General features: G+C 35.6%; 3 protein-coding genes and 1 long non-coding RNA gene across 4 annotated transcripts; 1 reads left to right on the top strand and 3 right to left on the bottom strand.

The window, feature by feature from the left end:
* Positions 1-787: 787 nt before the first annotated feature.
* LOC133868251 (uncharacterized) lies at positions 788-1,685 on the bottom strand. The gene is made up of 3 exons (XR_009900309.1): positions 1,593-1,685; positions 987-1,330; positions 788-886 (listed from the first exon to the last, which is right to left on the bottom strand). It is a non-coding gene; the product is annotated as an uncharacterized LOC133868251 (long non-coding RNA).
* A 109-nt stretch (positions 1,686-1,794) lies between these two features.
* Positions 1,795-2,372, bottom strand: LOC133872901 (uncharacterized). The gene is made up of 2 exons (XM_062310551.1): positions 2,140-2,372; positions 1,795-2,039 (listed from the first exon to the last, which is right to left on the bottom strand). The coding sequence occupies exons 1-2, from the start codon at positions 2,257-2,259 to the stop codon at positions 1,815-1,817; spliced, it is 345 nt and encodes a 114-aa protein (XP_062166535.1). The 5' UTR covers positions 2,260-2,372; the 3' UTR covers positions 1,795-1,814.
* Positions 2,373-15,414: 13,042 nt separating this feature from the next.
* On the bottom strand, positions 15,415-16,204 carry LOC133858896 (major allergen Pru ar 1-like). Its single transcript, XM_062294350.1, has 2 exons — positions 15,941-16,204; positions 15,415-15,844 (listed from the first exon to the last, which is right to left on the bottom strand). The coding sequence occupies exons 1-2, from the start codon at positions 16,122-16,124 to the stop codon at positions 15,546-15,548; spliced, it is 483 nt and encodes a 160-aa protein (XP_062150334.1). The 5' UTR covers positions 16,125-16,204; the 3' UTR covers positions 15,415-15,545.
* A 5,981-nt stretch (positions 16,205-22,185) lies between these two features.
* LOC133860034 (uncharacterized) lies at positions 22,186-23,196 on the top strand. Its single transcript, XM_062295668.1, has 2 exons — positions 22,186-22,591; positions 22,712-23,196. Exons 1-2 carry the CDS (start codon positions 22,186-22,188, stop codon positions 23,194-23,196), a joined length of 891 nt encoding a protein of 296 aa, XP_062151652.1.
* Positions 23,197-26,743: the final 3,547 nt, after the last annotated feature.

Consider the following 26,743-nt stretch of genomic DNA (forward strand, 5'->3'; position numbering starts at 1 on the left):
CACGACAAACCCAGATCAACAGAATCCCCAATTCTGTTAATACTACTACATCATTAACAAAATCATGCGAATCCCAGAATCTCTAATCAAAATAAAACAAAATGACACAAACCCGAAAGGAGTCTATCTTTGAAATCTAACTAAACAATCACAAGTTCCATTTCTTCACAATATCAACATCCAAAACCAGATAAAAATTATATATGCTCTATTGGGTTGGTAATTAGAGAAAGATGGAAAACACACACATACCTAGGCACATAAATGGCACTTCATTTAGCATACCTAACAAAAATATCCAACCAACAACCAACCAACAACCATATCCAAACACAACAAATAATTTTTACGCAACCTTATCACTCCATGCAAGCCGCTCGCTTGCTACAATTTACAGTACTTCCACCTGTAAGTAAATGACAATAGGATTGAAATAACTTACCATCGATCACTTGAGCCCTTTAGCACCGCAATTTCTAGCTCGGCCATCTTTCTCTGTTGTCATCCTACAAACACTTAAAAAGAAAATTTTATTATATAGTTCTACTCCTTTGCTTTGTTTACTCAAAGTTTTTTAACCTTGGTAAACATGTCAAGGGAAGTTTACTATTCAAAGTTCTTAAACTAAAAAAATTGTCTTAATCTTTTACCATATAGTAACACAAACCATCATTTACAAAACATCAATTACGCATATTACAAAACACACATAACTGTTCAAATATTTTATACTAAATAAAAATCATAATTGTTCGAAACATTTAAACTATTATAGTAGAAATTGTCTAACAATAATGATAGTAGTTTCTAAGAAAAACTATTACAGAGCATCAATCACTCCTTACTGCCTTGGCTTGATTAACCTATGATAGATCTCTCTCCATGCCTGAGAAGAGTAGAGTTCAAATCATTATTAATAATCTTTCTAATAATTACATATCAAATGCGTCTGTATGAAAAAAATGCGATTGGAAAAGTTCTCTAACCCGTGAAATTGTGATAGCAGTTTCTGCATCTCTGCCTTCACCTCTGCACGCATCTCTGTACGCATCTCTGCTCGAACCTCTTCCCGCATCCTTTCCTGGGATGCGGCCATCTTTTCACACAGGGACTGATAAGATGTCTCAAGCTCTTCCCGATGCTTCTTGCATTCCTTGTGAACGTCAATTTGACTTGAGGATGTTGCTCAAGAAGATTTTGTCTGGGTAGGTACGGCACCTAACCCCATCCCTCGAACATGCCCCGTGCGTGAAACCCTGAGCACTTTCGTGAATGCCTCTTCTTTAGTGCAATTCGCGCTGTCTGAGTGAACTTTTGCTTCCATTTCATTCTGCACAAACAAAATGAACATTAACTAAATCACTCACACAAGCTGAATATTTATATCCGTTGTAAGTAATCCTTTTATAAACCTACATATAAGCTCTCAACAACTTTGTTAACAAAAGACCTGTCATTCTTTTTGTGCGTATCGCTATAAAATTCTAGAGGACTGGGCTTGGCACCAGTTATTTTTGTTTGCACATAAAACACATAATTAATGGTAATAAACTAAAATTACTTTGATAAAAAATATGCTTTAAACTCCTTACCTTCTTGTGAATAATGTTAATGAATGAGCAGGTGCCAATAGTGTGATTTGTTTTCAAGTAGTTTCTATTGGCCGCATTTCGAGCACACTTCTCTTGATAGTGTTCATCCAAAAATCAAATATTCATTATATTACTTACAGTTATAATCAAACACTATAAATCCTAATTAACCAATTACTTTAAGAATATATATTTACCTTCCATTCGTTCGTTTCAAATGAGTCAGATCAAAGACCATTGTTCCCGACAAAGATGAGTAGGAATAGTGGCCCTCGCCTTGGCGCTTGCATCGGCCACCGCAGCCGGATCTTCAACATTAATGTCTTTGAAATGAGGCTTGTATATATTCAAGTGCAGGCTGGAGCGAGTCTTTGAATAGCCTCTACTTAGACCAAAATCTAAACCTTCCACGTGTGCACTATTATTATCATCCAACCTGAAGTAACTCTGCGACATAGTAATTACGCAAATAATAATGGTCAAAACTTTGTGACATTATTTCTAACAATTGGCATAATACACACAAACAATGGTCAACATTTTGTACCTTCACATGGTTTTTTAATATTTGCACCATCTCACTTAGGACCTCAATCCAAGAGTCATGATGCAAGTCCAAATGATCGCTGAGGACCTCACCAATCAACCTCGAGAAAAAAACGAGCATTATCGCTCCCTACCCCAGAACTCGATATCAATGGGACCATTCTTCATCAGTTCCTTCAACTTCTTATTTTTGTTCTTTCCTCTTCCGCACCTAACAGATGTGGTAGCTGTTACTTAAAACATAAAAACAGTAAGCATTAATGAATTCAATGGAAAAAAAAAAAAAATCTTTTAGTTTTTTTTTTTAAAAAAAAACTAATGACCATATGTTTACTTACATCCCACTGATGAGTGTACATCATTAGCCTGTGACTCGGAAAGATGGCCCTCCACTGGCAATGTAAGTGGGGCATTTGCCTGCTACTCGATATGATGGCCCTCCACCGGCGATGCAAGTGGGGCATCTGGCTGCTCCTCGACAGGATGGCTGTCCATTGGCATTGGGATGTCCTCCACATGGCCCCGAATACGTTTCTGCTTAGTAGACGCTACTGGTACTCTTTTTTCTCTGTGCATGTCTAATTTTCTTGATTGACTTGTACCAAAAAACAAAAACAAAAATTGATCAGTCATATTAGTTGGCAATATGTTGTTTTCAAAAAGAAAATTATGTAAGGCAAGAAAAGTATCTGGATTGACACAGATGGTTAACTATTCTACACCTTTATATTAAAGAAACCAAAATGTAAATACAACTGCATTTATTTGTAAAATTTAAAAGCATCCAACATTGACACGTAAATTTCATTGAATCTTTTTCAGTTATTCTATATTTCCATCAGCATTTAATAGAGGTGTTTGGATTGACGAAGATCGTTAACGCATTTTACACCTTAATGATAAGGAACAAAAAGTGTGACATCCCACATCGCCTGGGAATGAGGATGTGTTTATATGTATAAATGCACCCTTTATGACACAACGCGTCTGGAGCCCAGATGGTTGGGTGTAAGGAACAAAGCCTTGAGGTTGAGGGTTCGAGTAGTCCCAAGATATCAAAGAGGACAATATTGTGGGTGGGTCACCATGGCTGCGGCGTGTTCTGATACCACAACAACGCGTTTTAAAGTCGTGATGGCGATGAACCTATCAGAACTCCGCAGTTATGCGTGCTTCTGCGAGAGCAGTACCAGGATGGGTGACCTCCTGGGAAGTCTGGTTCGGGGGAGCCAAAAGTGGACAATATTGTGTCATTGGGGGTGGGTTGTTACAAATGGTATCAGAGCCATTGCCCAGCCTGAGATGGTGGGAGCGTGCACAAGCCCAATGAGGGACGCAGCGGGGATGCTGGGTCCAAAGAGGGGGTGATTGTGACATCCCACATCGCCTGGGAATGAGGATGTGCTTATATGTATAAATGCACCCTTTATGACACAACGCGTCTGGAGCTCAGATGGTTGGGTGTAAGGAACAAAGCCTTGAGGTTGAGGGTTCGAGTAGTCCCAAGATACCAAAGAGGACAATATTGTGGGTGGGTCACCATGGCTGCGGCGTGCTCTGATACCACAACAACGCGTTTTAAAGCCATGATGGTGATGAACCTATCAGAACTCCGTAGTTAAGCGTGCTTCTGCGAGAGCAGTACCAGGATGGGTGACCTCCTGGGAAGTCTGGTTCGGGGGAGCCAAAAGTGGACAATATTGTGTTATTGGGGGTGGGTCGTTACAAGAAGTGTAATACATTATATTAACACATGTCATCATCATATTCTGCATCATTGTCGCTTGAAGATGAATCTTTGTGATCAGAGTCGTCTGCATGTTCAGAGTCTGTATCATTGTTGCTAGATAACTCCTCCTCCTCGTTGGAGTTTGTGTCGTATTCTTCAATCAGCGGGTTATTACCAACGAACAAGTTTGGATCAAGTTGCACATATAATTCATCAATAGGTATTGTTGCATCATCTCTACATAAAATAGTGGAGTCTTCAACAATGGCAATATTGCACCCATCACATACACATTCCTAGTATACATCAACGTTCATACCTTGGTCATCATCTCTATCCACTATTGCTGGAATTTCGTATATGTTTCTATTGGTCAACTTCTGCACCACTTTCCAACTATCACCTAATTTGGGATCATTCAAGTAAAACACTTGCGCAGCTTGAGTTGCTAAAATGAACGGGTCAGACTCGTACCATTTACGAGAAGTATTCACAATCGTAAAGCCGTTGTCTATTTTCCTTCCCCTCGTACTCCCAGTGTCCCACCAATCACACTCAAACAGGAACACCCGATTTGTGCCAGGATAACGTAACTCAAGAATGTTCCTTAGCTCACCATAGTACTCAATGATTGACGTGCCATGCTCACCTCGAACAACAACTCCACTATTCTGGGTAGTACGATTTTGTGCACATTTTTTTGTGTGGAACCTAACCCCATTCACAATACAACCTCTATAAGATCTAACTTGACGCTCAGCCCCGCATGCGAGATCATGTAATGGTTTTGGGACATTTTCTGCATTGCGCCCACCATGGTATATATTATCTCTAAACCAATGCTTGAAATTAGCCTCATGCTTCTTTTGAATGTCATGGCAAACATCTCATTCGATCAACTGATAGTGTTCCCTGCATATATATTCACAGTAAAATGTTAGCCGTCATCTTGTGACATGAGTAAACATAAAGTAATGATAAGAAATCTCTATTACTACATTTACTCCAAGTATGAAGTGGTGTCCTTACAATTGCTAAGCACATACCATTTAGCCCTTGCAAAAAGATTCTCATCATGTGTTACCAATTTCACTGCACCCAACGGTCGGACTCGTAGACTGAACACATCCAACTCTTCTTCATTTTCTTCTCGGTCGACGTCAACACTTCTCTCGACACGATTCCAACTGGTCTCAATATCACAAAGATACATTGAGCAAAAGGTCAAACACTCATCAGTGACGTAGCACTCGGCAATTGAACCCTTCGGTCGCGCTTTGTTCTGCACATACCTCTTATATCTACCAAGTGTTCTTTCAATTGGATACATCCAACGGTATTGCACGAGTGTATATCTACCGAGTGTATTTAGTGTCAATTCCATGTACATACAAGTGACACTCTACCAAGTCAATATGATGAAAATATTTGTTTCCGCATTTACAACATGGACACTTTGTCTCACCATCTACTCCCACACAATTACCCGCCATTCTTATGAATTCTTCAACACCAGCCTGACATCTATCCGAACATCGAGTAGGTTCTTGCATCCAACTCCGATCCATCTTGATGTCTCTATAACTATTTACTCTTTGCCTACATTAACACCCAAGTCACAAGAATACCAATAGGAAATGATTTAGGAGAATGAAAAAGAGAGAGAATGACAACTTATGTCAAAATCATTAAAGAGATAATGAAAAAGAGTGGCAAACAAAGCCGATGATTTTAATGCACACTCGACAAGTGCTTCAATGGAGCGAGTCATTTGTGCTTGTTGGAGGGTTTCAGCCTTCTCAAACAGGTAAATGTGGTTTGAACACACACGATTAACTACAATGGAACTTTTCAAACTAACTTTCACGCCTATGCAACTTTATCTACGTAGTTATGTATTGAAAAGAAGCTGCCTCCTCCAAGTATGGAGATTCCTACTTCTTTTTTTCATTTCTAGCTTCCATATTCATGTTTCTAAAGGTCATCTCGACAACGTTCATAGCCCCTAGACTACAAATATACCCCAACACATCACAAGCTAAGATACCACAAGAAAGCTATTTCCAGAAATACTAATATACATTCCCAAATAACTTAGAAACAATCGCTGATTTCATTTAAAAAAAGAAAAAAAAGAATAGGAAAGGGAAGTAGACAATTTAAATCTAAGTAGGTATTTTCATCCACGAGGCAGCTGTCTGCTTTTAGCATTGACCTGTTACCATCAATTCTCCGTTTTCCTTTAAACGTTAAAAGTAAAATAAGACCCAAAATGACATGAGAAAGTACGGGCTTTAGATTCAACCCCACCACCATTAAAGGCCTGGACTGAGTAATATATATATATATATATATATATATATATATATATATATATATATATATATATATATGCATTCTTCTAAGACATTGTCCCTGCTGCCTTTGGGCGAAGTGAGATTGAGTATATACATATATATATATATATATGATTCCCTTCTTACATCCAAAGGACTCTCTCTCTTTCACACACACACGCACACACATACATGCATACATACATGTACACATGGTGCTGAGTAATGGTGTCTCTCACAAGGAATCCACGAGGGCGACAGAAATTGGTCTAGGGTACCTGTACATAGATTTGGTTGATGGTCTTTGTCATTGATCACTATTTCTTTAATAACTAATCTCATCGTAATAATTGTTAATATTTTCATGAACTTTTTTTCTTTTTTTCGAATTGTTGCAGGTGGAGTTTTGGATATGTTTGCTGCTGACACTGTTGGGGTACATTCCTGGAATCATATATGCGATCTATGTGTTAGTAGGATAGAGTGATCAAGAACCATATTTGAGATCTACGTACGTGCATGTTAGAAACTTGCTCTTTTTTCATGTCATCGTCTGTTTAATTTAATCTTAAGATGATCAATGACTTGTTTGTTTTTAGTTTACAATAATATTTGACTAATTCGAGTGATGTTGTTTATCTTTCAGTTCTTAATTAATTTCTATATGCTTTTGAATAACTAGAAGGAAATTAAATCTGAAAATATCTTTTGTGGGGTGCACTCTTATTTGCCAATCATTGTCCATTGTCTTCGTCTACTTTTCATGCCTTTAAATGGGTTTTTGGGCTTTGGCATGGCATGGGGTTGATCTTCTTCTTTCTTTTTTCTTCTCTTTCTCTTCTTTATTTATTTTTTTTAGTATTCATTAAATGATTAAATTTATATTTTTTTATCGGTTTATCCGTTTAGGATAAATGATGATTTAACATGGTATTAGACCAAAGGTCTTGAATTCGAACCTTGTCTTAATCAATAATTCCAAAGTATTTATTAAATTATTAAATATCTATTCTTATTAGTTTAAGCTTTTAAAAGTAGATGTCTTGTTCTATAAGCTGGAATGATACATGATTTTTGGTTTAAAAAGGCAAGTTATTGATGTTGTTTATCTTTTGGTTCTTAATTTCTATATGGTTTTGAATAATTGTATTTTAAGCTGGCAGAGTCATAGCCATGGTCGGTGTTTCTTTCTTTTCTATATATTTTTTCAGCTCAATTTCATTGGGAAATCAAAGAATGTGAATGGCTTGCCATTGGGTAAATTATTAACCCAAAAAAAGGAAGCAATAATATAGTACATTAATTAATTCTTGTTTGAAAATTATAATTAAAATCAACATTAAACAATTTTAAATGATTAAAAAGGAAGCCCGAATGAGTCAATTGATGCAATTGACTCAATCTTAGTAGTTAATTTTTACTAACTGTTTACGATAGTAAACATCAAAACAATCATATCAAAACAATCATATGCCTAGGACTCCAAAATAGCTGGAAACTAATTGTGACAACAAAGCATAAATCATAGTCTATGCTCTTATATACTAGATAACTGCAAGCATAATAGAAGAGCTACCACGCGCACTCAACAGAAAAAGAAATTAAGAATTACTACTCCATATTGTAAAAAAAAAAAAAAAAAAAAAAAAGATATAAAAAAAGGGACCTGGATCCAGACCAACATCAACTTCATCCTATTTAAATCAGCCAATTAATTCCATATATAATAGTGATTATATAATATATAGCAGTTATATTTAAATCAACACTTAGATTTTTTTTAAACAAGCACTCAGTATCTTTTTTAAGCATTACTCACCACATATTTATCCATCATATTTTTATTTAATTACTCGTTAAAAGATCCTATAAACGACAGAGAGGCAAACGTTGAAAGATCCAAAGTCAGGTGTGGTCCATATGTCCTCACTTCCAAAGTCCAGCATAAGATGACAAACCAAACAAAAGTTGGACAGATGTGATCTATGGCTCGTGTTTGGCATCCCGCGTCATAAAGTTGCCATATGAGAAAAACAAAAGGTGGAGAGAGAGAGATTCTGACCAATAGAGAAGCTTCGTTGTGGATTTGCAGTGACGAAATGAAATCGCTGGAGAAAAATATTAGAAAATAGATGAGAAACAGCTTGGCAAAACAGCATAAATCATTTGAAAGAAAGAAGAGAGCCTCTACCTGAAAAACAGAAAGGAGAATGTGATTTGACGAGCCTCGTATTCTTGTAGTGAAGTAGCTAGGCGAGAAATAGAGAGGAGAATATGAGAGAGAAAGGGGATTAGAATTAGGAATTTAGGGCAAACAGTTAGATTTAATTTGGTGCGAAATTTTCATTTAGCGCCACTATTCCCGCTTGCTTTTAATTTTCATTTTTCCCATTTAATTAATTATGTTTTAATATATTGCTAAAAAATGAAATTTATTAATTTTTTTTTTAAAAAAACAATTCTTTTTATTATTTATTTTTTAAAAAGTGGAAAAATGCACAATCAATCTCTGTAATTGGCCTAATTAACAAATCATTTCCTATGGTATCAAAGTGAATTTAGATATCACTGTGGTTGACATATAATTTTGGGATAATTGCACAATTAATCCTTAGGTTGGCCTAAATTACGAATCACTCCCTGTGGTACAAAAAATTATTGTAGGGTCCTTCTGATAAACTAAAATTTTGAATCACTGCCTGAACTCGTTGTTCGTCCACCAAGTTAACAAAATCTGTTAGTTCGCCACATCATACCCAATAGAAACACGACATGTGTTGATTACAAAAAATAATTAAGTTTATTTATTTACATTTTTAATAGATTTATATTTTTTTATGTGATAATTGTACCATGGGTCTATGTGGTATGCCATAATTAGTTTTCACTCCTTATGGTTCAAAAAGTTCATCGGAGGTCCTTGTGGTAAGTAATAATTACAAATCGTTCCCTGGAGTCAAATTCCGTTAATTTTTTTGACAGATTCTGTTAAATCCAACGTTAGCGCCACGCCAAACCAATAAGATGGTGACACGTGTTTATCTTAATAAAAAAAATATAAATTTATTAAAAAATAAATAAATATACTTATTTTTTTTTTAAAAAAAACAAAAAAGAAAAAAGAAAAAAGGGAAGGCAAAGGGGTGGCTGGGCCACCCCCAGCCTATGGGGGTGGTCGCGCGCCATCCTAGTGTCGGTCGGGGGTGGTGTGCGGCCACCCTCGTGGCCAGGGTTGGCATGCGGCCACCCCAATGGCTTGGGGGTGGCCTTCGGGCCACCCCTGGACCTACTAGGGGTGGCTTGATCACCACCCCTGTCCACTGGGGTGGCCGCGCGCCACCCCCTGCCACCTCTGGGGGTGGCCGCAGCCTCCCCAGAGACGGGGGGTGGCCATCGGACCACCCCTAGAAGGTCCAGGGGTGGCCTGAAGGCCACCCCCGGCCACTTAGGGTGGCCTAGCCACCCCTTTGCCATTTCCTTTCCTTTTTTGTTTTGTTTTTTTGTTTTTTAAATAAGTATATTTATTTATTTTTTAATAAATTTATATTTTTACATTAAGATAGACACGTATCGCCATCTTATTAGTTTGACGTGGTATTTAATAGAATTTGTCAAAAATTTTATCGAAATTTGATTCCAGGAATCGATTTGTAATTATAGTATATCACAGAGACCAATGGTGAAATTATCCATTTTTTATTGTAATCGACACTACATTTTTATTTACACCACCAAACTTTAAAAAATGGCATCCGGGGCCTTTGAACTACCACTGTATGTCAAATTAGACACGTTTGCATTTGTCTACCCAAAATACACTTGGAGTTATTAAAAAAAAATTGAAAAGAAAAAAAACAAAAATTAATGGAGCTAATATGAAAAAGGCTACCCCTTTTTGGTATTTTTAGTTTTCCCCCTTTTGTTTATTTTTTAATAATTTTCATTTTTAACAAATGGTAATTTTTTTAATAACCTCAAGTGCATTTTGAGCATAAAAATGACAAAATGTCTAATTTGACACGTGGTAGTAGTTTTGGGGGCCCCGATGTTAATTTTTAAAGTTTGAAGGCTTAAATGAAAATGTGGTCATAGTTTTAGGGGCTAAAGTATATCACGATCGATCGGATTAGTGCTTAGGATCAATCATATGTTAGATCAATTTAATGTTCAATCGATCCAACAATCTTATCACAATCGATCGGATTAATGCACAATGATCAGTCTTATGCACAAGGATCGTTCGGATGGTCTTACCACAACCAATCGGATGTTTGTATTATGATTGACAGTTCTAATGTACAAGAATAGTAAAAAATCCATAGAGTCATGATCGATTGAAATAGCTGCAAAAGGATTGATCAGATGTTCTTATTGTGACTGATCATACTAAAACAAAATTCATGGAGTCAAGTTAGATCAAACTAATGCACTAGGATCGATCGGATATTCGATTGATCATGCGATCCTACCACGATCGATCGAACTAATATTGTTAGTTTTTGTGTTGGCTGCATTCTGTTGACAAAATCACTTCTATGTAATGTTGCTGTTTTCATCAAGGGAAGCTGCCTTATCCAGAGTCTACTCTTCAGTCATGTCCTTCAAGAAGATTCTGTGAAGCTTGGAAGCAAGTTTATTTCGGTTCCCTGCTAACCATCCAAACGACGTGGTATTCCGTTCAGACACTCATCAATCAGCAACATCCATCCGGACGACAAGATCTTTTCCGTCCAGACATCCATCAGTGTCTAGAAGCTTATCAGAGTTCGAGAAGATCCCAGTGTTCCAGTGCATCTGTCCGGATGATGTGGTTATACCATTCGGACGCCATTCAGGGTTTGACAAGCATTAGAGTTTCTGCCTCAAGACACAGTTATGGGAAGACGACTGCTACCGTCTGGACGATATGTGATCCCGTCCGGACGATGTTTTCTATAAGGCAAGATTTGCACCAGTTCAACCGTCCGGACATCAGTCTTTAAGGTCCAGACGCTTCAAGCCTTATTATGGAAATTGCGTGCTGAAGTTTAGCCGTCCAGACGCTCCTGCCCCTTGGTCCGGACGCGCGAAGCCTGTTATCCAAATTACTTGTAGCGGACGTGCGTTCGTCCGGACGATCGAGCCATCCCGTCCGAACGATGTTCTTATACTGGAAAGATTTCTCCGCGAAAATTTCAAAAAATCCTGTCGTACAGTTGTCCGTCCGGACGGTCATGGTCCACCGTCTGGACGGCTCACAGGCTTATTTTGCCTGACGCTCATTCTGACCCCCAGACTATAAATAGGGGGGGGTCCTTGGGCACTTAGAGCTGCAAGAATTCGGTGTGAATTCTCTACAGCTTAGAGACGTGATATTTCCTCTAAAGCCTTGCTAAGGGTGTGAATTCCATTAGAGCTCAGAGAAGTCATCAATCCCTCTGAAGCCGTTTTTCAAGTGTTGCAGTGCTGCAAACCGAAGTCTATCTTAGAGGTCGGCTCTAAGGTAAGGAGTTCCATTGAAGACTCCTTCAGGTAGGTGAACCTGGTTGGGAAGCGTTCGTGTTGGGTTACACGTCAGAGATCAAGGTACGACCACTGCATCGGTACATGTGAGTGTTACTGTCTTGTATCTAGCTTTGTCTTCTGAATAGTGGAATTCCTGGGTTTGGCTACCCCGGAGTGGTTTTTCTCTTAACTGGGTTTCCACTTCGTCAACAAAAATATCTGTGTCATTTACTTTCCGCTGTGCTTTAATTTTTGTTGACACTTATGCACACACTTTACTTTTAGAAGTCATTTCAATTTTTCAAATATGCATTAGGATCAATACACAAGTATCGGTCTTATGCACAAGGATCATTTGATTGGTTTTATCACAATCAATCAGACTAACGCAAAATGATTGATCTGATGTTTGTATTACGATTGATGGTTCTAGTGTACAATGGCAATAATAATAATAATAATAATAATAATAATAATAATAATAATAATAATAATAATAATAATAATAATAATAAGGGTTTCATAGAGTCACGACTCATGATCGATCAAAATAGCTGCAAAATGATCGATCGGATGTTCTTATTGGGATTGATCATACTAATACAAAATCCATAGAGCCAAGTTTGTATGATTATTCGATCTTACCTCCATCGATGAGACTAGAGCACCAAGATGATTAAAAAATCCAAAGCATGTTATATCATGGTTGATCACAAGCAAGGAATTGAATCTTGTCATTTCCTTCAAAATTGTATTTTGAGCTGCCATCAATTAATTAGTGATTTCAGTAATTTTAGTATTGAGCACCCATGCAAGATAAAGTTTGAGTCAACAGAAATGGAAAAATCCTCAACATTCCACAACTTATGGCTGTACCTAGATTTTGTGAGAAAAAACGAGAATAACCTTCATGGATATGGGAGAAATGACAAGACCCTTTGATTTTGTATAACATATGATTGTTTAAAATTAATTGTTCAACAACCAAATAATTTAGATGTAAAAATTGAATCTTTACTAAAAATTGAATAGAATGGTCCACATATAATAAAAAAAATTTACAAAAAATACACTAAAAGAATTTTTTCTTTTTCTTTTCTAGGCTGTATATATATATATAAACAGATGAGGGCATTTTAGTCTTTATTTAAAATGTTACATCAGTTTGTAAACTTGTGTTTGTTAAAGTGGAACTAAATTTTAAAAAAACTATTAGTGGCCGCTAATAAAATATTATTAGCGGCCACTTATATTTTATTAGCGGCCAATTTTATAAGCGGCCGCTAATAATGATCACTTTTTATTAGCGGCCACTTATATTTTATAAGCGGCAACTTATATTTTATTAGCGGCCACTTTTATAAGTAGCCGCTAATAATAAATTATTATATAAGTGGCCGCTAATAATGATCACTTTTTATCAAAATATAAACATCAAAATATTATTAGTGGCGACAATATCTTGCCGCTAATAGTTTTGTTATTAGCGGCGAATAATGTCGCCGCTAATAGCTTCTCGGAATTTCCTGCCAATTCCCACCAAGTTATTAGCGACCACTTATTAGCGGCGATCCGAATTTTGACGCTAATATTAATATTTTTGTGTATTATCGTCCATTTTTAGCAGCCACAATTAGGTAGTCGCTAATAGTGTATTATTGGCGTCCATTTTTAGCAGCCACAATTAGGTGACCGCTAATAGTGTATTATTAGCGGCCACCATGCACTGGCCGCTAATAATGTGGTTGCTAATGATCAAATTTCTTGTAGTATTTCCATGCCAAATACTTAGTCTCACATTTATTATAGCACTCTTTTCTTCTGTATATGCTCTCATAAACCAGAAACCAAAAAAAGATATATGAAAAAGAAAGGAAGAAGAGTTGATTAAGAGCATGATGTAGGACAACTGGCGAGTGGAGAACACTCCCCACAGCTGGGGATGGAGGAGCCACTCTTCCCCATATCTTGTTTTTGTTTTTTCTTTTAGATTTTAATTTTTTAATAAAGTAAAAAATTATTCAAGCTAATAAAGCAAAGAGTCTTCACGACACTTTTCAAAAGTTCACCTCAGCACAAACTCTACTGTTCATTAGGCAGCCAAACATAAAACTTTGAACTTGGTCTCATCCTTTCCTAGTTTCTAGTTAATGAGCTCAAGCGCCCTGTCTTTCAAGATAGTCCATGGAACTCTCCTTTTTTTTTTTTCCTCATTTCTTTAACACAATAAAAAAAGAAGGAAAAAATAATAGAAAAATTTACATACTCTTTTCAAACTACCACTTAATTGACAATATCTCTTGAAACTTTAAATTGGGACAATGTCACCCAAAACTACCAAAAAATTGTCAATGTCCACCTATGACTAGCAAAAGAGACAAAAATAACCCTAATTTTTTTTTTCAACAAGACAAAACTTTAAACTAAAAATTATAAAAGAACAATGACAAAAATCTAAAAATTTAAAAAGGTTCACCCCTTTTGGCCAAATGGAGGTAACCCAATCACCTCTCAAATGCCTAACTCCTTCGGCTATATCTAGGGGTGGCCAAATCACCCCATGGCTGGCCATAAGGGTTGGTTTGCCCACCCCTAGATATGTTCGAAGAGGGTGGCCGAACCATTCCCAATGACTAGGGGTTGGTTCGACCACCCCTTGGCCGGCTAGAGGGGAGCTATCTCGATCCATGGCCTTAGGGGTGGTTTAACAACCCTATTTGGCTAAAAGGGTGGCCTTTTTTATTTTAGATTTTCTTTTGTTATTAGGGGACATTGACAACTTTTTCGTAGTTTAGGAGAACTTTTGTTACAATCTATAGTTCTAGAAGACATTGTCAATTGGGTATTAGTTTGAGGAGGATATATATACTTTTTGTTTTGTTTTGTTTTATTTTTTATTTTTTATTTTTTTATTTTTTTTTTTAAAAAAATGGTGAGTTTGGCCTCAACCACACTTTAGGGCCTTCACACTTAAGCTCATAGGCTGTTTTAGTCCCTCAACCACATAATGGTACCGAGTTTTATCTGAATCCTCCTATCAACTACAAGTAGGGGTGAGCATAGGGCGGGCGGGCAGGCAGGGGGGTGGTTTTCCCTTCTTTTTGACCCCGCCCCGCACCATTGCAGGTTGCATCTTTTGGACCCATAAATCGCAATTTTAAAAGGAAAACCATGCTGTGAGGGTTCAATGTGGGGCGGGTACGTGCGAGACGGGATAGGTCCTGTGGAAGAACTTGAGGTTGCTCTGGACCTCTGGCAATCCTTGTACATGAGATCTAACAAGACTTTATGAGAAATTCCACTTAAGATTCGTATTCTAACCTTCTATATATTGTAACACGTGACATGGATTGTTCTGTTGATAATAAATCTTGACATGTTTACTTAGAATTTACCCAAAAGGAAATAAGTATACAGTACTCTACTCCCTTCAAGTTGACTTTCATTATATATATGTGTTCAATGCATGTGATATAACATTAATTCATAAATTTTTTAAAAAAAAATTGACATTTTACCAGTTTCCACTCTCCAGCTAAAACAACTAAAAAACAGTGGCTCTGTTTGGTAATGCATGAATTTTAGAAATGCTTTTTGTGTTTGATTTGAACAATATATGTACGTACATGTTATGATGTGACACAAATGTAAAAATTATTGTTTTTTAAGATTATTTTGTGTATAAATTATTTGTTATTATTTTTGTTTTGAGAAGAGAAACAAATCGAAGGCAAAAAGCAAAAACTTTGACCAACGAAGCCAGTATATATTATTAATTAGCAAGCACAAACGAGCCAGTATTGGCTAAACACAAAACACCATGCAAGCAACAACGATCACTCCAACTCATAAGCTAATTTAGTTGTAGGCTTCAGGATTTGCCAAGAGGTAGCTCTCCATAGCCTTGAAAACTCCCGTCGCGTTTTCTTTGCCAGCCTTAAATTGCTCTTCCTTAATCTCATGGTCTCCATTGGTGTAGTACTTGCTGGTGCTCTTCAAGATGGATCCTCCATCGGGGGCTGCCAGTATCTTGATCTCATTAGAGATTTTCTCAAGTTTGTCGCTCAAAGCATCACCCTCAATCACGGTGTAGCCGAATGTGAAGTTTTCCTGGTCAACCTCATCAATTCTGTGCTTCCCGTACTTGAATTGGCTGCCTGAAATACATAGAAAAAACACCTTCAATTCTTACTCGTAAAATGATAAAAAAAAAAATTATGCGTTAATGGAGATTAATTAGGACAGAAACTAACCTTCCCCGAAGGTGATCTTCTTGATGGTTCCCGGCCCTCCGTTTCCTTCAATGTTTTCAGCACTCTTAACGGCGTGAGGTGCAACCTTTGGGATGAGGTTGTCAGCATCGAGGAAAAACGCCTTGAACAGCTTAGCCGGTGGGATAACGGAGGTGGTCTCAGCCTCGTAAGTGAAAACACCCATGTACGTACGATCAGAGGAAGAATGATGAGGAGGATTGGTTGAACTCTAGATAGTTTTTGAGCTTGAGAGATATGAGTACATAGAGGTAGGTATTTATAGAGTACTTTAGATCAAAGAATTTTAGGTAGTTTCAAATTTTCTTTTGGATATCCTCGATCACTATGAAACTTAAATCATAATTTTTTAAGAGAAGGATTTGTTATTTAGTCAAAGAAAGCATCTTTGAAATTTTTCAATATAAACGACAAAAACCCTATTGATTCCAGATGTTGAAGTAATTAGCCTCAATCCTTTCCTCAATATGAAACAAAATAGCTCTTGTATACATGTGAAGAGAACAAAAATAGGGATCACGAGGGCTAACCATAATTAGAGTAAAGGAAACTTCACCTACTTCTTATATTTTGGTATTTTTGCAAGCACATCAGTTTAAAAAGATGTAATATCGGGTTTGATCACATAAATATTTTAAAAGTTTGCATTATCACCCATCCATTAGTATTAACATAAGATGCCATAATCCCCAAAATAATCATGCATGTTTTATCAAAAAAAAATAATATGAGTAATTACCTTTTTTCTCCACGTGAACTACCAGCCATTGTCAACATGCCACTACGAACAGACATTTCGACCATAAGAGAGCATTCGACTACAATTTTCGAACCTTTACCCGGTCCCTTTCCGTCAGGGAATTTCATTAAATCGGACGGAATATGTAATTTTTAGACGTTCTGGGGTGGCCGCGAGCCACCCGGAATCTCCTCTAGGGGTAGCTCGCGGGCTACCCCCAGCATAAGGGGTGGCTGGAGCCACCTTTGGGGGTGGTTTGCAAGCCACCCCCTTAGTTTCCTTCTCTCTTTTTTTGCTTTTTATTTATTTATTATTATTTGATTAATTTTGAGGGTATTTTTTGTAAATTTTGATTTAAGTTAGGGTATTTGAGTCTTTTCACGAATTAAACTAACAGAAGGGGGTAAAGGTACATAAATGATAGTTGAATGCTCTCTCATGGTTGAGGAGTCAGTTCGTGGTAGCATGTTGACAATTGCTGGTAATTTATTGGGCGAAAATGTAATTACTCCAAAATAGTAAGAAGAAGAACACAAGCCCTGGCTGTGGGTGATGTGATCCATGACCAAGGTCCGTGGACCTATGGCTAAGGCCGGTCATGACGATAGAGCTTTTTTTTTCTATTTTACTTTATTTTGGTTTTTTTTTTTTAATTTAGGGTAATTTTGTATTTTTATTAGTCTTACAGGGATATAATAGACATTTCACCTGTTTATTGTCTGATTTAATGCTAAAACCTAATGGTAGGGGTATTGACATTACAAACTTTTAAAATATGGAAACCCGACATTGAAGCTTTTTAAATTTTAAGGGTATGCTTGCTAAAGTGTCAAAACATCATGGAAGTAAGTAAAGTTTTTCCAATAGTAGGTTAAAAAAAAAAAAAAAAAAAGGGTGAGGAACGTCAAATTTTTCTACTTGCATTGTTTGAACTTTATATTGCTTAATATGCTTAAAGAGAAACCATCCTTAATTTTGTGATTGTTTATGTGTTAAATTTACGTATTTGTCGGATATTCCTATACGTTTATGTGTAACCTACACTTATTTTTGGACTATAAAACAGTTGGGTACCCATTTTTGTTCAAAAGCTTTTACTAGATGTTCACCATTTTGCAATTTGGCAGGACTTAAATTTTTTTACATTGATTCAATGATGGCTGCCGCAAGCCAGCAAAGGGCAATAAACCTTTAATTTCTTCATTCAACAGCAACCTTCATTTATTATACTGTTCTCTTCTTCTATGCTTTCACAAACCTTGAAACTTATATTTCATGGCATATAAACAAAGAAGAAGATCGATCTAGAAGAGATTATTAATTAGGACCACAAATATGAAAATATTTTGTCGGTCCAACAGATTTCTTTTTAAATTATGAAAAGTTTTTTTAATTGCTAAGAAAGGATCTACAAGAACAGCAAACCATAAGACAATAAAAAAAAAAAATAATAAAAAAATAAAAAATAAAAAAAATCCCAAGAATTACGAGCCTCATAAAGGATTGACTTAATTGGTAAGGAGCTTACTCATATGGTTGGTGAAGGGGAGATATGAGTTTGAGTCTCTCTCAATTTCTTAAATTTCTATGCGGCATGGTTCCTCAAACCAACAAACCAATCTCCATGCACCAAATGTTATGAGAGGCCATACCATATAGACTCTAGGAGATGGAAGGGATGATGTATTGCATTACTAATTAACCCCTACTCACTGCTCTCTATCACTATGCCCTTGGTTACCTCTTGGTGGAGACTATAATTACAAGAGAAACATGAAAAAAAAAAAATTGTGGGTACAATCATAAGTGGCAAAGGAAAAAATGGGATTTAAGCTTTCTGCCTCTACCACTGTTAGAAAGTTTGAACGACCTTTGACTCTTTATCGATGAAGGTCATTTCTGTATGACCTCTGCCTTTAAAGGATTAGAGGAGAAGTGTCGGAAGAGATATGTGTCTTCATCCTAGCCAGACGAAGACACCTTCCTTTAACAAGTGAAAATGGAACTCCGACCAAGAGAGTCTCAAAGAAATAGAGACGGAGGAGAAGGGGGGGCCGGCAAGGGCCCTGCCCCCCCCCCCCCCCACCCCCTACCACTTTTTTGAAAAAAAAAATTATAAGGATAAAAAAAAATTCTAAAAATAAAAAATAAAAAATTAGCGCATTGGCCTCTTCTCAATTTGTTGGCCCTTACCCAATTAATTTTTAATCCTTAACCAAATAAACCTAAAAAAAAGCCCAAATCCACAGATTTGTAGACTTGTAGTCCCTAGACATCAAAAGCTGACAAGCACTTAATTAAGGGGGGCGTTTCCAGTTCCAACACAGCCAAACAACTCAAATTCTAAAACAAAAATATTTAATAAAAAAAAAAAAATTGAAACAAGAATATCTCTGTACTTTTCTCCACCCCTTAGCCGACCTACTTCAGTTTTCAGTTTGCACACCAAATCCGACACCACGGCCAAGCAGTAAGCACAATATTATCGCTTTGCACATCGGGTCCACGCCACCATGGTAATCTGCACATATTTTTTGGTGATTATAACTATTTATGACCTTTTGTTTTGTTTGCTTTCGCCTTTCTGAGGAAGGAGAGGAGACTAGGAGAGCCAAGAGAGTCTAACTCTAGAAAACAATCTTTTTTTTTAAAAAAAAAAAATAAAAAAATTTAAAATTTAAAAAATTTATTTATTTTTTTTAAATTTTAAATTTTTTTTTTAAATTTTTTTTTTATTTTTTTTATTTTTATTTTTATTATTATTATTATTATTATTATTATTATTATTATTATTATTATTATTATTATTATTATTATTATTATTATTATTATTTTTATTTTTATTTTTATTTTTATTTTTATTATTATTTTTTTTTATGGAAGTCTCTAGACACTAGAAAACTGAAAAATTATTGGGTCTGTTTGGTAACCAATCCATCCCATTTCAATTTCCATTTCACTTCTCCCAAAAAAATCAAATAAAAAACATTCCAACTTTTTTATACTTTTTACATCACATCAATAATTTTTTATTACTATTCAAATAAAAAAACTCACTACAAAACAAAACTTTTTCACTTTTCTATAAAACATTCTCAAATTCTATATCACATCAATCATTTATTACTACTATTCAAATAAAACATCTCATTTTCCACAACTTACCAAACAGGTCCATTGTGTATTTATGTACTTTCAACTTTGTGACTTGACTTGTCCCTTGAAAAAGCTTTAAGCTTTTGTGACGTTTGTCCCTAGAGAGTCAGAATATAAAAATTAAATTTAAGCGTTTGTGGGATAATCCCTTCATAGAGTGAAGTGGCTTCTTTTGTGACGTTTCTCTAGACTAATTAGACTAGAAAAAAAATTATTTTTTGTTCTTTATATCGAAAAAGTTGATAGAATGATGCTGTGATAGTGAGAGGTATAAAATCCTTTTTGAAACCAAAATAGATATTGAAAATTGATCCACCTTTTGTTCGAGTGCAAATGGCAGTTAATACCTTGTGTGATTAAGAACTTGATTTGCCACCCATGCTTATTGAACAACAGACTTCAAATTCAAATAACAGATACCCAATTGGGTAACCAAACATGATATTGAAGATTGATGCACCTTTTAGCGAGTGAACATACTTTGTACCTAGAAAGTTTACCAAGTTTTTTTTTAATAGGTTCGTTAATTGTTTTGTGTACTGTGTACAAATAAAATTTTGAAAATGGTTGATTTAATCGAATTTTTACGATAAAGAACAATAATTAATTTGCAACATAGAAGCGGTGCAAAATCACTCAACGCACGTCACACTTTTTTAGGTTAGTTTTCTAAGCTCAATTCCTAATATAAGTGGTATTGTAATTAGAATATTATGGTTATTAAATATTGAGAATATTTGTTATTATAGATTATAAGTCTAAACAATTAATTGGAGAATTTGACATGTGAAAGCTATTATATTCTATTATTCTTTATGTGAGTTCATTAATTGCTAACTTACAAAATTTTTTTCTTACTTTTCTAAAGACTTCAATATAACCATGTCAATTTATTTGTAGATGATGGGAAAGCCAAATACAATACTTGAATTTTCCAAAAGAAAAAATGCACAAAGTTTAAATGCCAATGTTAATGATACATCATCGCCAACTTCTGATATCATAGTTTCTGAAAATTCTTCTAAAAAATCTCGAAGAGTTGACATCAATGAATTTGATATTAGTTCATTAATTTGAGTTTGATCGTGGATTGCGTCATTAAATATGGGAGTATAATGTTAATCAACGAGATGAAATTCAATGAGCTTACATTCAAGCTGGTCCGTACCAATTTATCCTTGAAGAGTACCCAAAATCTGAAAATCCAAATCATCTTCGTAGCTTTCAACCTTCGTGGTTCAATCTATTTCCTACATGGCTTGAATATTCGAAGAAAAAAGATGCAGCATTTTGTCTACCATGCTTTCTCTTTAATAAGCCATCTGGGCATCCTACGCAACGTGCATTCACTATAAATGGATTCAAGAATTGGAAGAAAGTTAGAGATGGAAAAAATTGTGCTTTTCTCAATCATATAGGAAAAGATTCTAATTCATTTCATAGAATTGCTGAGAGGTCATATGAAGACTTGAAGAACCAGTCTCAACACATACAAAATGTGTTTGAAAATATCACTTTTGAACAAATTGCAAACAATCGACTGCAGTTAAAAGCTTCAATTGAAGTTGTTCGAATGCTTGCCTTTCAAGGTGTTGCTTTTAGAGGTCGGGATGAAAGTGTGGATTCAACGAATTGTGAAAATTTTCTTCAAATATTGAATTTGATAGTTTCATATAATGAACAAATTGCTGAAGTAATAGCTAAAGCTCCAAAAAATGCCTCTTACACATCACCAATGATACAAAAAGAAATTTTACATATTTTTTCAACCAAAGTGAAGGAGACAATTTGCAAAGAAATTGGTAATGCAAAGTTTTGCATAATTGTTGATGAAGCTCGTGATGAGTCAATGAAGGAGCAAATGGCTATAATTTTAAGATTTGTCGACAAAAATGGTTTTGTGTGGGAACACTTTTTTGGGCTTGTTCATGTTTCTAATACTGCGGTAGTAACCCAACAAAATAGTATATATTTTGTATTATCTCAACATAAGTTGCGATTGAAAATATTTGAGAGCAAGGATATGACGGCGCAAGTAACATGTGAGGTGGGTGGAATGGGTTGCAAGCTTTGGTTTCAAATGATAGTCGATATGCCTACTACATTCATTGTTTCGCACATCGTTTGCAATTGGCATTAGTTGCGGCATCAAAGGAAGTTATTCATGTTCATCAATTTTTTTTATGAATTTGACTTTTATTGTCAATATCGTTTGTGTCTCATGCAATCGATTTGAAGAATTGCAAATTGCTTAAACTGATGAAATTGTTTACCTGATTGAAATTGATGAGATTCAGAGTGGAAGGGGACTCAATCAAATTAGTAATTTACAATGGCTGGAGATACTCGTTGGAGTTCTCACTTGAGATCAGTTTCTAGCTTGATCAAAATTTTTGGTCCAGCTTGTGAAGTTCTTCTGAAAATAATTGATGTGGGAACTACTTCTTCCCAACGAGCAAAAGCAGATTCAGTTTATCAAGTAATGACTTCAGTTGAATTTGTCTTCATCTTGCACCTCATGAAAGAAACAATGCAGATCATTGATCATCTATATCAAGAATTGCAATCAAAATCTCAAAATATTTTAAATGCCATGAATCTTGTTTCATCCACTAAAGCATCTATCCAACAATATAGAGGTGATAAATGGGATGATTTACTTACCAATGTGAAGTCATTTTGTGAGAAACGCAATATAGATGTCCCAGATATGAATACTCGTTATGTTGAGAGACGAGGTTGAGCTCGCCATCAACAAGCTGACTTTAAAATTGAGCAACATTATCGAGTGGATATTTTTTGTGCCTCAATAGATTTTCAATTTCAAGAATTAAATTGCAAGTTTAGTGAGCATGTAGTGGAGTTGCTTATTCTCGGCTCACCTCTTGATCCTCGAGCCGCACGTGAATCTTTCAGAATTAATGATATTTGTCAGTTGGTAAACAAGTTTTATCCTCAAGACTTTATTGATTTTGAAAAGGAACAGTTGGAAATAGAACTTAACCATTATAAGCATAATGTAGTTCAACATTCGAGTTTTCAAGCACTGTCAAATATTTTTGGATTGTGCCAATGGTTGGTTAGTACCAGAAAATCAACTATCTACCAACTTGTTTTTCGAGTTATTGTACTTGTGCTTACTCTTCCCGTTTCTACCGCAGCTACAGAACGAGCATTTTCAGCCATGAATATTGTCAAAATTAGGATTCGCAACAAAATTGAAGATGAGTTTCTAATGAATTCTCTAATAGTGTACATCGAAAGAGAAGTTGCTGCAACAATTAGCATAGATTCAATCATAGATGGTTTTCGGGATTCAAAAACACAACGGGTTCCATTTTAATAGGTGTTTTGGCTGAAATTTAATGTATTATGAAACACATATTTTGTATATTTTCTTTTGTTTTGTATTTTTTTTTTTTCAAAACTAAATTGATGTTAATTTCGTCTTTATATATTTATTTCATCTTTAATCTTTATATATTTCTTATTCATGCTTTGACCCCTACTCCTATTTTAATATATTTGTAATTTATGCCTTAACGGCTTAGCCTCTGCCCAAAATACTTTCTGGCTTTGTCCCTGCTCAAAGAGTTAACCGGCACATGGGTTGATTTAGGGCTTGTAGTAGGGGAAGAAGTACATTTAATTATAGGCCTCAAAATAACGTTGTTTTACGTTATGAAAAATAAAATATCACTAAATCCATAAAATGACGACATCATATATATATATATAATTCAGAAAGAAAAAGGCTGAGGCGGGTTGAAATTCTATAAAAAACAAGGGGTAACCTCTGCCCACGTCTCCTAATTTTGTCAGAAATGAGAGCCTATGCAGTCCTAAGAAAAAATACAATAAAATGAAAAATAATAATAATAATAATAATAATAATAATAATAATAATAATAATAATAATAATAATAATAAAGAGCAACAACCACTAAGTATTGCCAGCGGGATAGGGGCCTTTAGTCTCAGCTATTAAGGCCCCCCAAAAGAACATGCTCATGGGCTGTTGGGTTAGCTCCCTTGGGTCTAGAAGAAAATTACATCTACACAGCCGTTGATAGATCTCCAACACCTCTGATACAAAAAATTCATCAATAAAAAAAAATGTAACATCTTTTTTCCCGAACTCTCATGAACCCCTCCCCTTTCTCTATTCTCTCTCTTGCAAAGCCCACCATGGGAGAGAAAACTTCTCTAACTCCCCCCCTCCCTTGCCTCCCCTTTCTTCCTCTTTCCATCCTTTTCATCATAGCTTACGTCTCCTTTGAGGTATTATCCAGCTAGAGTTTTCTATAGCTTTTTCTAAGCTAGAGTTTTCTCTAGCTGGACCGGACTTGTGTGCCTCCTACCGCTCTTGGCTGAGGAATCACCAGTATCTTGAAGTTCTTAGATCTGATGTTTTTCAACTTAGATCAACTAACTTCAAGATGCCTCTTCAGCATACGCTCCACACCATCGGATTCCCAACTCTTTCCCCTTAAATCCACCATCAGGCAGGTTTGTCTGTTGGTACTCACGCGCTGGAGTGTGCACTCCATGCGGTAGAGTCTGATGCCGTGCAAGCTGATCTCCACTACAATTAGCCATTAGCACCGACCCCAAGTAATGGTTATACCGCCACCAATACTCTATAACAAGTTTTATATTTTTTGCATTTATTTTGTTCGTGGTTGGGTTTTGGTTTCTCTTGAAGAACCATTTTTTATGAGCTTTGATCTTATAATTGTTGTGCTTGTTCATTCTCACCCCCTGCAAAGGGATTGTTACTCACATATCCAAATCAATGCCCACCTAACCCTTACAAAAGGGTTGTTTCATAGGACAGGGTTGAAGGTCTTTGCACGGGTCATGCCCTTATTCACTGCTGGTTTGGTTTGTTCTTCGCCTTGTGCGGGCAGATCTTTGGCTTTGTTCAAGGTTGATAGGGCCGAAACCTTTTTAATTCTTCTGGAATTGAAAACTCACCATTCTCTCCTTCGTTACTACTTTGGCACTGCTATATTAGATTGGGGTTTTTTGTTGGGATGCCTACCCTTTTGCATTCTTGTTTGTAATATATGTTTTAGATTCTACTTTGTTGTTTTCGTTTTGTTAAGCTTTGGTATGTCAAGCCTGTAGTTTGTAATTTTGTTTTCAAGTATCTATAAAAAAATAAAAAAATAAAAGAAAAGTAAGAAAAAGTAAAGAAAAATAAAAACAATTCATCAATCATACGTGAGTACTTATTTTCTTTTATCCCATAAATGGAAGACACTCGCATGGTCTTAAATTTGTTTTCTAGTTGGCAGATTCACCATATTAGTAGAGTCGCTAATAATGTTGCGCATGGCTTAGCAAAGGATGCCTTGAAACATATTATAGATCAGGTTTGGCTTGAAGAAATTCCTAGATGTATATGTGACGTTGTTTTGTTAGAGCAATTTACTTGATTTTCTTGAATGAGAAATAAAAGTGTTATATCTTTATTTCAAAAAAAAAAAAAATGCATAATGATCCATCTCAAATCGAATGATAATTTTAAAAGTCATGTCACATATAAAAGTCTTGCATATAACATTACTCGTCATATATATATATATATATAATTACACCTCGTGAAAGAAACAATGCAGATCACTGATCATCTATATAATTACACCTCGTGAAAGAAATAATGCAGATCACTGATCATCTATGTCAAGAATTGCAATCAAAATCTCAAGATATTTTAAATGCCATGAATCTTGTTTCATCCACTACAGCATCTATCCAACAATATAGAGGTGAAATGGGATGATTTACTTACCAATGTGAAGTCATTTTGTGAGAAACGCAATATAGATGTCCCAGATATGAATACTCGTTGTGTTGAGAGACAAGGTTGAGCTCACCATCAACAAGCGGACATTACAATTGAGCAACATTATCGAGTGGATATTTTTTGTGCCTCAATAGATTTTCAATTGCTGGTTTAGTGAGCATGTAGTGGAGTTGCATATTCTCGGCTCACCTCTTGATCCTTGAGCCGCACGTGAATCTTTCAGAATTAATGATATTTGTGAGTTGGTAAACAAGTTTTATCTGCAAGACTTTATTGATTTTGAAAATGAACAGTTGGAAATAGAACTTAGCCATTATAAGCATAATGTAGTTCAACATTCGAGTTTTCAAGCACTGTCAAATATTTTTGAATTGTACCAATGGTTGATTAGTACTAGAAAATCAACTATCTACCAACTTGTTTTTCGCGTTATTGTACTTGTGCTTACTCTTCCCGTTTCTACCGCAATTACAGAACAAGCATTTTCAGCAATGAATATTGTCAAAATTAGGCTTCGCAACAAAATTGAAGATGAGTTTCTGATGGATTCTCTAATGGTGTACATCGAAAGAGAAGTTGCTGCAACAATTAGCATAGATTCAATCATAGATGGTTTTCGGGATTCAAAAAGACGACAAGTTCTATTTTAATAGGTGTTTTGGCTGAAATTTAATGTATTATGAAACAAATATTTTGTATATTTTCTTTTGTTTTGTATTTTTTTTTTTTTTTTTTGTCAAAACTAAATTGATGTTAATTTCGTCTTTATATATTTATTTCATCTTCAATCTTTATATATTTCTTATTCATGATTTGACCCCTACTCCTATTTTAATATATTTGTAATTTATGCCTTAACGGCTTGACCTCTGCCCAAAATACTTTCTGGCTTTGTCCCTGCTCAAAGAGTTAACCGGCACATGGGTTGATTTAGGGCTTGTAGTAGGGGAAGAAGTACATTTAATTATAGGCCTCAAAATAACGTTGTTTTACGTTAAAAAAAATAAAATATCACTAAATTCATAAAATGACGACACCATATATATATATATATATATATATTTCAGAAAAAAAAAAA

The sequence above is a fragment of the Alnus glutinosa genome, chromosome 1 (assembly GCF_958979055.1).
Source record: "Alnus glutinosa chromosome 1, dhAlnGlut1.1, whole genome shotgun sequence".
NCBI lineage: Eukaryota > Viridiplantae > Streptophyta > Magnoliopsida > Fagales > Betulaceae > Alnus > Alnus glutinosa.